This window comes from Coloeus monedula, assembly GCF_965178545.1.
Source record: "Coloeus monedula genome assembly, chromosome: 1".
In the NCBI taxonomy this organism is placed as follows: domain Eukaryota; kingdom Metazoa; phylum Chordata; class Aves; order Passeriformes; family Corvidae; genus Coloeus; species Coloeus monedula.
This window is the reverse complement of record NC_138781.1, coordinates 156,297,888-156,312,119: the sequence shown is the minus strand read 5'-3', so window position 1 is coordinate 156,312,119 and position 14,232 is coordinate 156,297,888. Positions and strand designations below refer to the sequence as shown.

At 45.9% G+C, this 14,232-nt stretch overlaps 1 protein-coding gene across 1 annotated transcript; it reads left to right on the top strand.

Moving 5' to 3' along the window:
* Positions 1 to 12,700: 12,700 nt before the first annotated feature.
* Positions 12,701 to 13,804, top strand: GPR20 (G protein-coupled receptor 20; the record flags this gene model as incomplete). Its single annotated transcript, XM_082289074.1, has 1 exon — positions 12,701 to 13,804. The coding sequence occupies one exon, from the start codon at positions 12,701 to 12,703 to the stop codon at positions 13,802 to 13,804; it is 1,104 nt and encodes a 367-aa protein (XP_082145200.1).
* Between the last annotated feature and the right edge of the window lie 428 nt (positions 13,805 to 14,232).

Sequence of the window (14,232 nt, the reverse complement as noted above, 5' to 3'; positions counted from 1 at the left end):
GCTGCTGAAGAAAATAATTCATTTGTGAGCATCTGTTCAGTATAACAGAGCCTAAATTAAGCTTCCTAAACAAACACAGGCATGTTCAGACACTGGATTTGGGTCCTCACAGAGTTGGTCAACAGACACACCTTGAAAGCTGATCTGCCCATGTGCCTTGAGCCCGTCTCAGCTCTGTTAAAGTTCATTATGTAGTGCCCAATCTCAATCTCTTCTCCTGCAGCAGGGGATCAAAGGATGCTCAATTCCCCTTTTTGAATAGGACTGGAAGAGTACACCCTTCTCCTGACAGGGACAGGACACATCTCCCCAGAGGGATGTGTGGTATCAGCTTACTCTGCACCTCCCTCAAGAGTTGTCTGGCCTCCTGCTTTGCTGCACTGTGCCACAGAAGACTTTTAACCAGAGCCCTATTTCACATGGCAAGGTTAAGGGATTGCTAGGAATTACCATGGGCTAGTAGCATCCTTCCCTGATGTAACTATTAGTCCTCCTGTGTGCTGATTTTGACTGAGACAATACCTTCTTCCACCTACAATCTCACTCCAGTGAGAACAAAACGGAACACACCCCCTCCAAAATAAAAGGAAACAAAAAAAAAAAACCAACAGAAAAGTTGAATATACACTATTGTACATTCAATGAACAAGCTTGAAAATTTTCCACTTACTAAAGCTTTACTTTTTTTTTCTGCCTTTCTCACTCCCTCTGGGAGGGTAATAAATGACTGAAAATCAAGAGATGATAGAAGCTCTTCATTTATCAGCTACAGTTGCAACTCCTCCTGAAGTCGAGTGTGGGAACCGGGTCTGGGACAAAGTGTGGCCCTGAGCCCGGATGTGCCTTCTCCACCTTAGCATCTGCTTCCCAATATGGCATGTTCTGCACTATCTCAGGCACAACTTGAAACTTTGCAGCTGTTGCCACTCAGAGCCTAGCTCTAAATCCAGCAAGGAGGGAGAGGCTGGGATAGTGGGGGAGTGCAGGGCACTGATTATCCCGTGCACAGGGATGGGAATGCAGCTCTCGTGTCATCTGGAAGCATAAAACCAAACCAGTCCTCACACAGGAAGGACCAGGCAGTCCCAGAGAAGGTGGACAGAGTGCAGCTACCAACAGCTCATCCTGGAGAAAAGTCTTCTCTTTCTTACAGTATCACATTTGTAACTCCAGAGAGACATTCCCTAAATAGAAAAATTTTGTTGACAGTCTGGGTGAATCTTAAGCATTTGCCACAATAAGCATTGAGAATGATAGAATCATAGAATTCTAGAATGGTCTGGGTTGGAAGAGACATTAAAGACCATCTAGTTCCAAGCCCCTGCCATGGCAGAGACACTTTCCACTAGACCAGGTTGCTCCAAGTCCCATCCAGCCTGGCCTTGAACACTTCCAGGGATGGGGCAGCCACAGCTTCTCTGGGCCTATCCTGGCACCTTGATAGGGTCCAAGTTCACCCACCCTGCCCAGCATTAGACCATGAGTTGGTTTCTTCTCTTTGTTCTTACCCCTGTTGAACTTTTAGGATGGAGGGAACTGAAGGCAGAATGATTACTCAGACAGGGCTCATGGAGACTTTCCAATCACACTCTCTTCCCAAACATAAGGAAGTGAGAAACAAGTGAAAGTTCAGGCATATGCTTGAGCTAGAGGTCAGCTGTGGAAGGCTGGATACCCAGATCAGAGGGCTCATAAAGCCAAGGAGGATGTTCCTGAAACTGGTGGAACAATCTGCCCCTCAATGTGAGGAAACTCAAAATAGAAAATCAATAAAATAACCAGACAAAAAGAATCAGCTCAGTCTTCCTGGGAAAGATCCAAGGGTGAAAAAGTAATTCCAGAAAATGAGGTCAACCTTCTCTAATAACCATAGCTACTGTTTGTGCTCCAGTGAGACGCGCATGTGTGGAGTTTACCTCTCCTCTATTTATGGATTTGGCCTCTTGACCTGGAATTCAGTGCCTCTCAGTTGATCCTGTCGTGTTGTGACAGGCCATATCCTGCGTGTTTATTGCATTGGCACCAGTGTTGTCTTTATCTTAAGTGTGATGCAGGCCAGGACTGATACTAAAATGCAGCATCCATCCTCTCTGTATTTCTAAAGAACTGAATTTGATGTAAGTTCTCACTTTTTTTCTGCATTTTCTCTCAGAAGAACTTTCTAAAGCTACTGAAAAGCTCCTGGGGAGAACATCTGTGCAAACCCCAAAAAAGATGGGGGTTTGGTACCCAGTTTAGAGCAAGAAGTGGGACTTGAGATGGGACTTGAAGTATTTTGAGTCCTTAGAACATCAATCAGCAGAGGTGTCTTGAAAGCTGCTCTGGCCGTGTGATTTGAACCCATCTCAATAATGGGATAATTCATTATGCTTTGTCCAATGTCAGTCTCTTCTCAAGTAGCGAAGGGTGTAGAGATACTTAAATCCCCACTCTGAGAAAGACCTGACACCCACAATGGCTCTACCATCAGCAAGGAAAAGCTGTGTGAGGATGGAGGAACATGTTGGGGGGCTCCTTGGTGGAGCCTCAGACTCTCTATTGCCACCCACGCTCAACCATTTCAGCCCTGGATAGATCTCATTATCTCCTCTCCCAAATGACTGCAGGCAGCACCACCAAAGTGTGCAGGGTCACCCTGTGGTTCCCTGTGCCAGGGGTTTTCTCAGGGTCTGAACATCTAGGTTGGTTCAAAGGACATCACAGGTTGTGTGGCATTTGGTTCAGCACCTTCCTGCAGCTGCCAGGGATGCTTTTCTCTAATCCCCGTTCACATCAGGAAGAAAAAAAGAGGGGTATTCTCCTCATCTCACACATGGTGGTGCCATTGCAGGGGCCTTGAGCAGGCAAGTTTCCAGCAAGGAGATTTTGTTCCCACAGAGACACAGGAAAATTGACCTGGGGGCGGCAACATCAGTTTTAGTTTACTAGAGATGTTCAGGCATTAGCAGCGTGAGTAAGGCTGGAGCCCTCTTTAGCATTTACAGCACTTCATAAATTTCAGAGAGATTTAGGGCAAGGAGCCAGATGTTTGGGGAGAAATTCTGAACACTACAGACAAGTGGAAATATTTTTTTTTTGGTAGTGTGTATTTTTTCCCATTAGTTGCAAGGCTATATTTAGAAGAGGGGGGGGAGAGAGGGAGAGAACGCAAGAGAGAGATTAGGCATTTCTTCATATTCTGTAGTCACTCCAGTTGTTCGGCTTGTAGGAACAGATGTCTCTTTCCTGGGGTGATAGCAGACAGGTCCATGAGGAAATTTTCTTACCGGCAGCTCCTCTAACATAGAAGGGAGATCAAGCCAGAGGTAAGTCAGTCCGTCGTGCAGGAACACACTGCAGGGATCATTGCAGGGAATGCTTTGGGATATTGGTCAGAGAGAAAGAGGGGGGCATGGGATTGGAGACAACGTGCGGCCAGGAAGGATTTGCTGGATATTGGACTCCAAGTCCTGGCTAATGCAGCAGGGAGCCCTGGCAGGGGTGGCAGCAGAAGGGGTCCACTGAATATGTGGATGAGTAGCTTGGGAAGTCTCTGGCTCTGCCCATCCAGCAGGTGTGGAAATCCATTGGGAAATGCCTGACCTGAAAAGCCATGCTGTGCCAGCAGCTGGAAGGGTCTGCAAGGAGCTTCTCCCTTGTGACCTTCTCTGCTTTTGGGATTTGGGGCAGTGTAATGATATTTAGTTGTTCTTCAAAGAGATGGGGAGTGATGGGAAGTGTGCAAAGTTGCTGGCTTTCCCTTCTTGAAAAGTACTGTGCCAGCTCTTGTGAAGAGGGGGGGGTGATGCCGTTTGTACATTTGTACTCCCAGGAGTAATTAAATTTTCATGAAATGCATTCAGGAAGGTTTTGGAAGCCAGGAGAAGAGATGATGTACTGCCCAGAATGGGGTCAGCTGTGAGTGGGGATGTTTTACCTGTTTCGCTATGCAGCAGGGTGCAAGCTCAGCTCTAGGAAAGGTGCTGTCTTCCCTCTCTGAACCCACTTGCTGGGTCAGTAGAAGGAAAAAGAAGATCCTTTCCAAGGTCCTTAGCAGACCACTTCGGAAATGCTCCCTGATTTCATAGCAACATACTCACCAACAACAATGAGTTTTTCCAGGTTAACCTGGTGAATCCAAAATTTGCAAAACCCTGAAGGCACTGTGGGGTCTGCACAGCAGTGTCACATGTGCATCTCTAAGGAAACCCCAGAATCCAGTCTCCCAAAGGGTTAAGACCTGGTTGACCATCTTGGGATGCCTCAAAAACTGTCTGCTCCCTAACTGGGTCTCCCACCTCAATGCATTCCCTGGGCCAAGCCCACACATGGCTTCATGCCTCAGTTTCTCCCTGCAGCCAAGAGAGCAGCACAGCTTGAAGTGAGTGCTGGGAGGCAGAGCTGGTACACCTGACTCCTCTGCATTGCCCCTTCATCCCTACCTCCACTGCTGTCACCTCCATTCCCTGTGCTCCCTGGGGTGTAAGCATTGTTTCACCAGTCCTGCACTCCCTGGCTGTGCAGGAGCCCAGGTATTCCCCAACAGCAGAACTCTGCTGTTGTTCTTTTACTGCCTTTCTCAGCTTCTTGCCAAAGGACAGAGCAAGCAGGCAGCTGAAGGCAGAAAGAGGACAAAGTGCTCAAAGATTGCTAAATTTGTAATTAAAAATTTCTCAAAAGCAACCAGCAATACACTGGCCAGATTGTTTTTGCACTTGCCTGGGAAGTTCCTGCATGTGCCTATATGGTAATTCTCACTGCAAGGTGCTCCTTGCACACAGCCACAATAGCTGTTATTCCAAACTGACATTTCTAGCACTTTGTCTCCGGCGCCCTGGAAACACTCGATGGATTACTGTGATCCCTATAAAATCAAATGCATTTCTCTTGTTCTTTTACAACCTCCCAAGAAGATAGGCTCAAATCCATCTTTCCTGGCTGAGCCCTTAAGAATCCAAATCCATGTGTTTTGTTTAAGATGTAACTTTTTTTTTAAAAACGTTAATCATCTTGGAAAAAAAATCCCCCAAAAATACGTGTTTTCCCCTCACGTATAATGGTCCACAAGGGACAGAGAGGAAAACACTCAGGAAGTCATGCTGTGATTTCTCTGAAAGTAAGAGAGCTGGAGACACACAGCACCTACTGCAGAGATGTCACTCCGTGCTCCCTTGTGACAGATGGCACTTGGTACGAGCCCCAACAGGCTATGAGATATTGGCCTTTTAAATGCTAGCAGCCTGATAGAGCATTCACCAAGACACTTAGCATTTCTGTCACTCCAAAGCCAAGATCTGGTAACACAGAAAAGAGGGACATGAAAAATACAGTGGTATTGATAAGGCATCATAGACTTCCAAATGTTTCAGGAGGGACTTTTCTACATAGTGTGGTAAAAACAAGCAAAAATACACAACCTCCTTTTATTATTACCTGTATTATAGATGACCAGTACTAGCAAGCCTCATCAGAGATGTGCTGGGGGATCTCTAGGTGTCCACCACTGCTGGGTGGATATCTGTAGGTCTGGAGAGGCAAAGTATGTACAATCCCAGTTCTCTTTTTCCTTGCACATGCACATCTGGGCTCTTTCTTTCAAAGACTGAGGCATTGCTGCTACAAATGGCCATAGAGGAGGTATAAATTCATAAGAAATCTGCCAGTATGTGAATTTTCTCCCCTGTGTATCTTTAGGAGCTTCATTTCAGTTTTTTCATGCATGCTTAGGACAGGGCTAAGGGAGAGCCATGCAGACCTTTCCAAGTTTTAAATAGATTGTCCCTGGAGTGTCCAGGACTATGATCTGTCACCTGGTTTTAAGAAGCAGGTTCAAGCCTGGATGCAGAGAGTTGGCATTTGGTCTAAGCCAAGTGGCATCAGTCCCATCTGGGTCACTTTGCTCCGTGGAGAAGAGGAATGCACTTTGGAGAGTTGTGCTCTCTCCCTCTTCTAACTGGCAGTGATCCCTCATGGCCTAGGGTGACCTGCTGGACTAAATCATTGCTTGGGCACCCACAGACTATTTCTTGTCCCAAAATGAGCCAGGGATGTGGGTTCCTCACTCTCAAAGGATGTGATTTTGGCCTTGGGCCCATAGAGAGCACAGGATCCATCCATGTGTACACACGGCATTGAACACAACGTGGTGGGTGGAGCTCAGATCACAACACAGAGTAATATCCATTGCCCATCCACAGCAGGGTCTTGGAGATGAAGAAGCACATAGAGGCAAACTGAGCATCTCAGGCAGGAGGCAAACAGCTCAAACAGCACATCAGCAACGCCAGCCCAACAATCAGTATCATGCCTGAGACTGGACATTGAAGTTTTCCCTCCAGCCAGATGGGAAATCTGAGTCTCATGGCCAATATTAGAGATTCAAAAGTCAGTGGGGGGTGTTAATCTCTCTTGGCCTTGAGAGGAAGCTGTATGAGGAGCAGGTGAGGTCACTTGGTCTGTTTAGCCTGGAGGGGACCGAGGGGAGACCTCACTGCAGTTACAACTTCTTTGTGAGAGGAGCGGCAGGCACTGATCTCTTCTCTCTGGTGACCAGTGACAGGACCTGAGGGAATGGCCTGAAGTTGTCTCCAGGGAGGTTTAGGTTGGATATTAGGAAAAGGTTCTGCACCCAGAGGGTGGTTGTGCACTGGAACAGGCTCCCCAGGGCAGTGGTCACAGCACCAAGCCTGGCAGAGTTCAAGAAGTATTTGGACAACTGCCTTGGGCACATGGCGTGACCCTTAGGGATGGTCCTGTGCAGGGCCAGGAGCTGGACTCAGTGATCATTCTGGGTCCCTTCCAGTTCAGGATATTCTGTGATTCTGTGATTCCAGACAAAAGCTGTAACTCAGCACATGACCATTCAAACTACCAGACATTGGCCATCACACTCTTCATGACACATGGGCAAGAAGGCCATGGCTGAATAGTGCCAACACCCAGAAATTAGCTATGAGCTGTCCCAGTCAGGCTGGTTCTCCCATGGTTTGGCATAAATATGAAATTATTTCTCTTCAGGAAAACAACAAGAAGCAAGCAATACTCTTTTCTTCACAGAAACCATCCAGCCCTGTTTGCTGTGTTTCAATGCCAAAGCAATTGTAAATTTGCAGGGAATGAAAGGATGTGTGGTGGAGAGTGTTAAAAAATGCCTTGCAGGTTCACATTGGAGGAAGCAAGGATCACTCTCAATGCCTGTTTGTGTGGTTGTCAGCTCCAATTTCCTCTGTCCCCCTAATGTTTTTCAATCTGGTGGCTAATTTCAACCAGAATTTGGCAGAAGGCAAAGATCACCTCAATTTTCAGGAAATTAGGCAGCAAAGAAAGGAGAAAGTCAAACAAGTGTTGGAGCCAAGGGAAGAGCTGGAATGTGAGTGCTCATTAAGGCAGCCAAGTGTCCACATGGGAAAAAGTTATAATAAGCATCTCAAGCAGGGCAAAGCATTCCCTCAGCCCTGCAAGCCACTGCGAGACATGAGACTGCAAGAAAGCAGGTGTCATTTAATCTGACACTCATAAAACTATGTGTTTTGTGTCTCCAAAGTCCCTTCTATGTCCATGGCATTGGAGGGGAACTCTAGACTGGATTTGGCTATTTACAACTGCAGTTCCCCACAAGGTGGGTGTTTCACACACTTGGTCCAGCCACCCTCAGACCTGGAGGTTTACAGGAGACTTCAGTGCCTAGGAATCAAGTGAGAGTAGAGATGTGATGCCCACACAAATGGGATCTTACCTGCCCTGAGAATAGCCTCGTTTCTGCTTCGGGATAGAACCTGTCTCCCTCAGAATTAGCTCTCTTCTCGCAGCCCAAGGGGCAGACGGGCACCAGCTTTTTCGTTTCAGCAGCTGAACTAATTCCCTTTCTCTCCCTTTCTCTCTCTGTTTCCCCTGTCAGCAAACCCACCCTCCCCAGGCTAAACACAAGACACACAGAACAAGCTCTACCATGTATAGGGCAAGGTCGACATGCACAAAAACACCATATTTGGCCAGTTTGAGCCAGAGTTGAGTGAGAGCTTGCCAGAAGGAGAATCACACAATTTAAATTGAAAGAGAGTGAGTTTAACCCTTCATTTATAAATATGATGATAAATCACCAGGGGAACTTTAAACATGGGAAGGCTGCAAAGCTAAACACACACTGCTGCCACCCCAGGCAGCAGAATAACACCAGCAGGCAGGACAGGGTAAGGGGGACTGGGGGGGTTGATAGAGGAGCCAGGTTGCCGGATCAGATGTTCCAGTTCAGGACAGGGAGATGAGAAAAGCTGAAGCTGTTTATACTAAATTACACTCATGCTTGTTAACGTCCTTTTCAACTTTCCGATCCCAGTGTGTGGCTCTGGTGTTTTCTCTGGGTCTGCACACAGAGATCCTTTCTGCACACCAATAAATAACCCTTTTGGCATGCAGTTAGGACAAAGCTCAGTTGTCTGACCTGCCTTTTCATTTGTATCCCATTACTTGAGTTGCTGAGCCAGATCCAAAAGTCCCCCGGGCTAAGGAAGTGAACCCTACTAACTTCAGCAAGTGCAGGGTGAGGCTTAAGGCTGACACCAAGCACAAGATTGGGTGAAGTGGAATACGGGATGGTCAAGGATCTCTTCCTGGGGCAGAAATAGCACTGAGATGCCCATGCTAAGTTAACAAGGGTGATGCCAAGCAGTGAGTGAGTGAGGGAAGAGGCTGCAGGACCTATGTTCAGCACAGCGACCATCTGTTTCCTATCTGGCCCAAGAATGATGGAATTGGTTGTGTCACACAACGATGAGAAAGTATTTCAGAGCAAGTCCCCCTCTCCCAGTGCTGAGCAGGGACCTTTATCAGAATGAGGGAAAGCAGGTCAACCTCCAGTCTCTGTCCCTCCCTTTATCCCATTTCTACCCAGATTCCTGCTGTACTTTTAAGGAAATGCTACCAAGAGTCTCCCAGCCAGACAGACAAAATCCCGCCTCAGAGGTATAATATAACAGCATAGGCCAACTGGCACGGTCAGACAGCACTTAGAAGGATGTGTGTTTACCCATCTTGGGCTTTGCAGACTGCCAGCTCCCAGAAACAGGGATTGCATGGAAATCTGGGGGGCTGAGAGCTCAGTTAGGTATGAAGTAGGCTGAGCTCCAAGCTCTTTGTAGATTTTAGCAAGGGGGTTAACCCAAAGTCTATTTGCTCTGTAAGTAAAGGTGGTTCTTGCAGCTCTTCATGAGCTCATGCCATAGCCATGAGTAATAAATAGTGCAAAACACAGCAAAATAAAGGTTTGCAGAGGCTGAAAAGCTTCTCATTAATTTAGCCATGCCCCTCACTGACTTTCATATGCCAGTACTTCATGGTGATGGGTAGCTGAACTGACTCATTTAAACACCTGCATGAGTATTTCTGATTGCAGAGAAAGAGACCTGGTTGAGATAATATTTGGACTCAGAAAGGGGAAGAATTTAAAATCTTTGGAAATTTTTAGCTTTGCTCAGACACAAGGTCAGGCTGCCTTTCTGTGCTGCAAAATGGGCAATGTACCTTTCTCATGGGTTTGGAGTCCCACAATGGAAAAATCCTTAGTAGCTGTAAACCAGGGGTTTGGTCCAGCTCCATCTCATTAAAAGTACTCAGAGGAATTTTGTTGCTTTGCTAGTCCAGTTCTCCATCCTTTCTGCTTGTGAGCCATGAGATGAGGACAGTCCCACAAAGAAAGGAAGAGGCCATTCACCCAAACATCCATCAGTAACAATTTGATTAGAAGAAGATTTTTCCCACCACAGTCCAAGAGGCAGTTTTTTCACAGACTGTCAGGGAGGAAATCTTCAGGATTAATTAAATTTGCCAGGACTTCTTTCATGTAGTTGTTTGGATTTTGAGTTCAGATAGGGCAGCAATGGACTGGGAAAAGACACAAACTCTAATGCAGCACTTCTTTGCATATTCAATTTGGCAAACACAATGTTACCTGTTGTTTTTTAGCAGTTTTTAACATCTCGAGTTTTTTTCCTTGCACGTGGGGCTCAGTGGAAAAGGTGACTATGTAAGCCAGGACATTGTATATGCTGATTATTTTAATTTTCTATTTGTCTGTAACATGTCCTACATCCCTCAAAGGCATTGTGAGGATGAGGAACATTTGAATGTATTTGGAGGCGCTGATTTCACTGAGGCAAGAAATGCAAAGTAAGATAAATATCAGGTGTTTGTGATAAGGGATCTCAAACTGAAGAAAAATCTCCCAGAGGAGGCAAGTTACTAACAAAATGTAATATCAGAGCAAACAGCCAGTGCCATGGAATTACAATGAGAAAACAAATGCATGTGTAATTCAATACAGCCTAGTGCATGCTCAGGGATGGGATGGGTGATTTTGTCTTCTCCCTTGCTCAAGGATGTGTCTGAACAGATATACAGACTCTCACTGCACTCCAGGAGCACCAAAGTCTTTCTTTATTCCTTGGCTTCCACAGTGCTCCTCTTGATAGCATCTGCAAAGAGAAAGCTGGGAGTAGATCCAGGCATCTGCTCATTTCAGTTTGTTTTTGTAATTAAAGAGTGAAACAAACAGAGAAGATGGTGAGAATTTTAGGAAATCAGTAGCAAACAGACCAGGGTTCTGCATCCTTCCCATGCATCTTTCTCAGGTGTCAGACTTTGCAACTCCACTACCTGCAGCCTATCTTGAGGCCAGTTTTTCCTGTTTTTCTCTGACAGTGTGCTTGGCACAAAATGTAAAGAGACAAGACTCTCCCTCAGGAGTCTGCAGGCTCAGTCAGACCCAGAAAAAATGCCATGAACATGTGTGCTACTTTGGCTGCCACCAGAGCTCAGTACAGGGTGAGGTAATCTGGTCATTCCCAAACCAGATGATGTTCCAACGTCTGGTTTCTGCTGGAGATGACCTAGAGGTAAAAAGGGACAGAAACTAGCATTGTTCCTCTTTGCCCAGTAGTTCTTTGGGACATTAAAGGTGGCCTGATCCCAGGCTTCAGGATTTCAGTCCTGCAGTGTGCTCTGGCACTGCATTGGATCTCAGGAGGGCTTTATGTCTGAGCACCAGCCATTCCAATGGACAATTAAACTCCTTGGGCTTGAGTGGCTACCTAAATAAAACAAATTGTCATTTGATTGGAAATATCCTTCTGAGCTCAAGGATATTAAAAACCAGTTTTTTCCTTCATACCATTTCCACAGACTGAGTCAAGAAGGAACTATAGCAATCCCCAGACTCCAGGCTAACAAACCCAAGTTCCATCATGATGGCAAAGTCACTTCTCCAAGAATTTTCACACCTGGTCTTCTAAATTCTCAGTCCTAATCTCTGCTTTTTCTCAACAAATGTTCTGCTTCATGCTCACCTGGCTTGAATGAACCATGCAGAGTAATCACAACAAGGCTGTAGCATCCCGTGAGGACTCTTGATCTTGAATGTTGGCTATTGACCAAACACTGGTGAAACACACCAGGAGTGCTGTATGCAGGAAATGCAGAGACACTTGGTGGCCAGGCAGGAGAAGGCTTTGGCACTCATCAGGCAGGCTCAGAGCTGCTGTGATGTTCTCTGGACCCATTAGTACTGTACCTGCAAAACATTTTCTTTTGGAGTTCAGCAGAAACTCTTCTGAGGATCCACTTTCATCCTAAGTAGCTTCCTCCTCCACTTTGTACACAGCCACCAACAGCTTGAAGCATCTCACAGGCGACAGAGCACCTTTGGTCCATCATCCTGATCCCCATAAGCAGCAAAAAGGATTAGTGCAGGAAAAAAGCCAGCTGCCAGAGGATGGAGCGTGCTTGGCAAAGCTGGACATCCAGATTCCCTCAGCAATTCCAGCCTTCCACACTGAAACACCCAGCCCAGGCACACTGCAGTTCTGTGAGCGCTGGGAGATGTGTTTGCAGATCCTTGTCTCCCAGTCCTTCCGCATTTGGCTCACTGGTAGCACGGATTTCAAACCCCCATAAATCAAGTCTTTCAGCATCATTCTCTGCTGATCCAAGCTGATTTTTTTAATGTCAAAGCCCTGCCCAGCCACTTTGAGATATTCCAGACATTTTTCAACCATTTATTTTTATTGAAACCAGCCAAGTCTCTGTATATATTGGGCCCTTTTTTTATCTTTTTAATATACAAATGAGTTTAAAATAGTGTATAAGTCAGGAATGATTTGCAAATTAAACTGTCAAACCCTGGCAGGACTAGTGGCTGACAACCTTAGCTTGAAATCTCCCAGCTGCTGTTGCTGTTAGTGCAGATCTCTAGAAGATGCCACACAACCTGCTTCTGCTTTCTTAGAAAATTCAGCCATTCCTTGATTTCAGAGAAATCTTACAGCTCCTGAAAACACTACCACATATAACTCTCTAATGGGATCACCTGCCCAAGGCAAGAGATGTGATATTTTAGGAGTCCAGTGCTGGGGTTATGGTTATGCAAAGGTCTTCTGGTCTTAAAACCATTTATGTACAAGGAAGAGGAAGAGGAACTTGAAGTGCGGAGTGTGTGTCTTCCCTAAAACATGCATCTGGAACCACTGGAAGACACTAATTATAAACACAGGTATTTTCCTTGCGATTATTGGTAATCCCATATTGGCAGATGGGGATCTACTACTAAGGATGTGTAAATACGTAGGTTAAAATGTTCTTAGGTGACAAGATTTTGAGCCCTGAGGAATGCTGACACACTTACCATTATACCTCTGTTTCTTTTCTTCCAGACTGCTGGAAGTCAGTGACCATGCCGACCTCCTCCACCCAACTGCCAGCCCTTGACTCTACCAACTCCACCGAACAACCAAAGTCCAACATCAACTTGTTCTCCAAATTCATCCACTCAGACGAACAACTGGCCACAGATTTTTATAGCCTGTGGATTGGCCTGATGGCAGTCAATGCCATCATTTTCCTGGTGGGTGTTGTGCTGAACAGCTTGGCATTGTATGTCTTCTGCTTCCGTACCAAGACAAAAACCACCTCTGTTATTTACACCATCAACTTGATTGTAACTGATCTCTTGGTGGGCTTTTCCTTGCCTGTGCGGATCATCATGTTCTACAGTGCAGGGGATTGCAAGAATTGTCCCTTGGTTCACATCTTTGGCTACTTTGTCAACATGTACTGCAGCATCCTCTTCTTGACGTGCATCTGCGTTGACCGCTACCTGGCAATCGTCCAGGTGGAAGCCTCACGTAAATGGAGGAACCCCACCTGTGCCAAGGGGATCTGCATCTTCATTTGGATCTTTGCCTCTGTGGTGACTTTCTCCATCCTGATCATGGCAATAAAGTTTGCCGAGTGCTGCCTCTCCAAGATTCTGGTCCTGATGGTCTGTGAGTACTTCTTCCCCCTCATCATAATCATCTTCTTCACCACCAGGATTATGTGTGCCCTGTCCAAGCCCAGCCTCATGCACCAGAGTCGGGAGAGGAGAATGAGGGCTGTGCAGCTCCTTATCACTGTCCTCATCATCTTCATGATCTGCTTCACTCCTTTCCACGTGCTACAGGTCGCAATCTCCATCAACCCAGACATTCCTCACAACATCAGCCTCCTCGTCTACCACGTGACAGTGACTCTAAGTAGCCTCAATAGTTGCATGGACCCCATTGTCTATTGCTTTGTCACCAATAACTTCCAGTCAACCATGAAAAACATCTTCAGGAAAACCGAGCCACAGCAAACTAATGCAGACATCCTGGGTACGAACAAGAACTCCAAGGGCTCCAATGCAATCATCGCCTTCTCAAACACAATAGGAAGCCCTCTGAGCTTGCCACCACCAAGCAGTGCCCAGATACAACCCACATCTGATGGGACACACTGCAGTAAGCCAGTGCCATGATGCTGGAATATTGCTAGGATGCACAATACTATTGTTTTTGAACTATTTGTGTTTTAGGCTGAGGTTCAGACTAACGGTGGTGGAATTTATTCCTCAAGAACATTGTGGTCTGTTTGGAAATGGAACCTACAATGCTGTTAGTACCATACAAAAGAGAGTCTATTAATTACTGTTCCCAGCAGGGAAGTTTTCTTTGTATTTTAATACAGACATTTTGCTAGCAACAAACTCTTTACTGTGGTTTTCTTTTCATGTTTGTCGTCATAACGCAACACTTTTAGGATGACTTAGAAAGCAGGATAGCTCTGGTTTGTAATGAAAGATTTTTGTGCCTTGGGCATGTGCTTAAGAATAAAGGACAAGAGGGATGCTTCCAGAGCTATCCACTACAAATATTTTAGATACCAATGGAATGGGAAAGAAAGTAT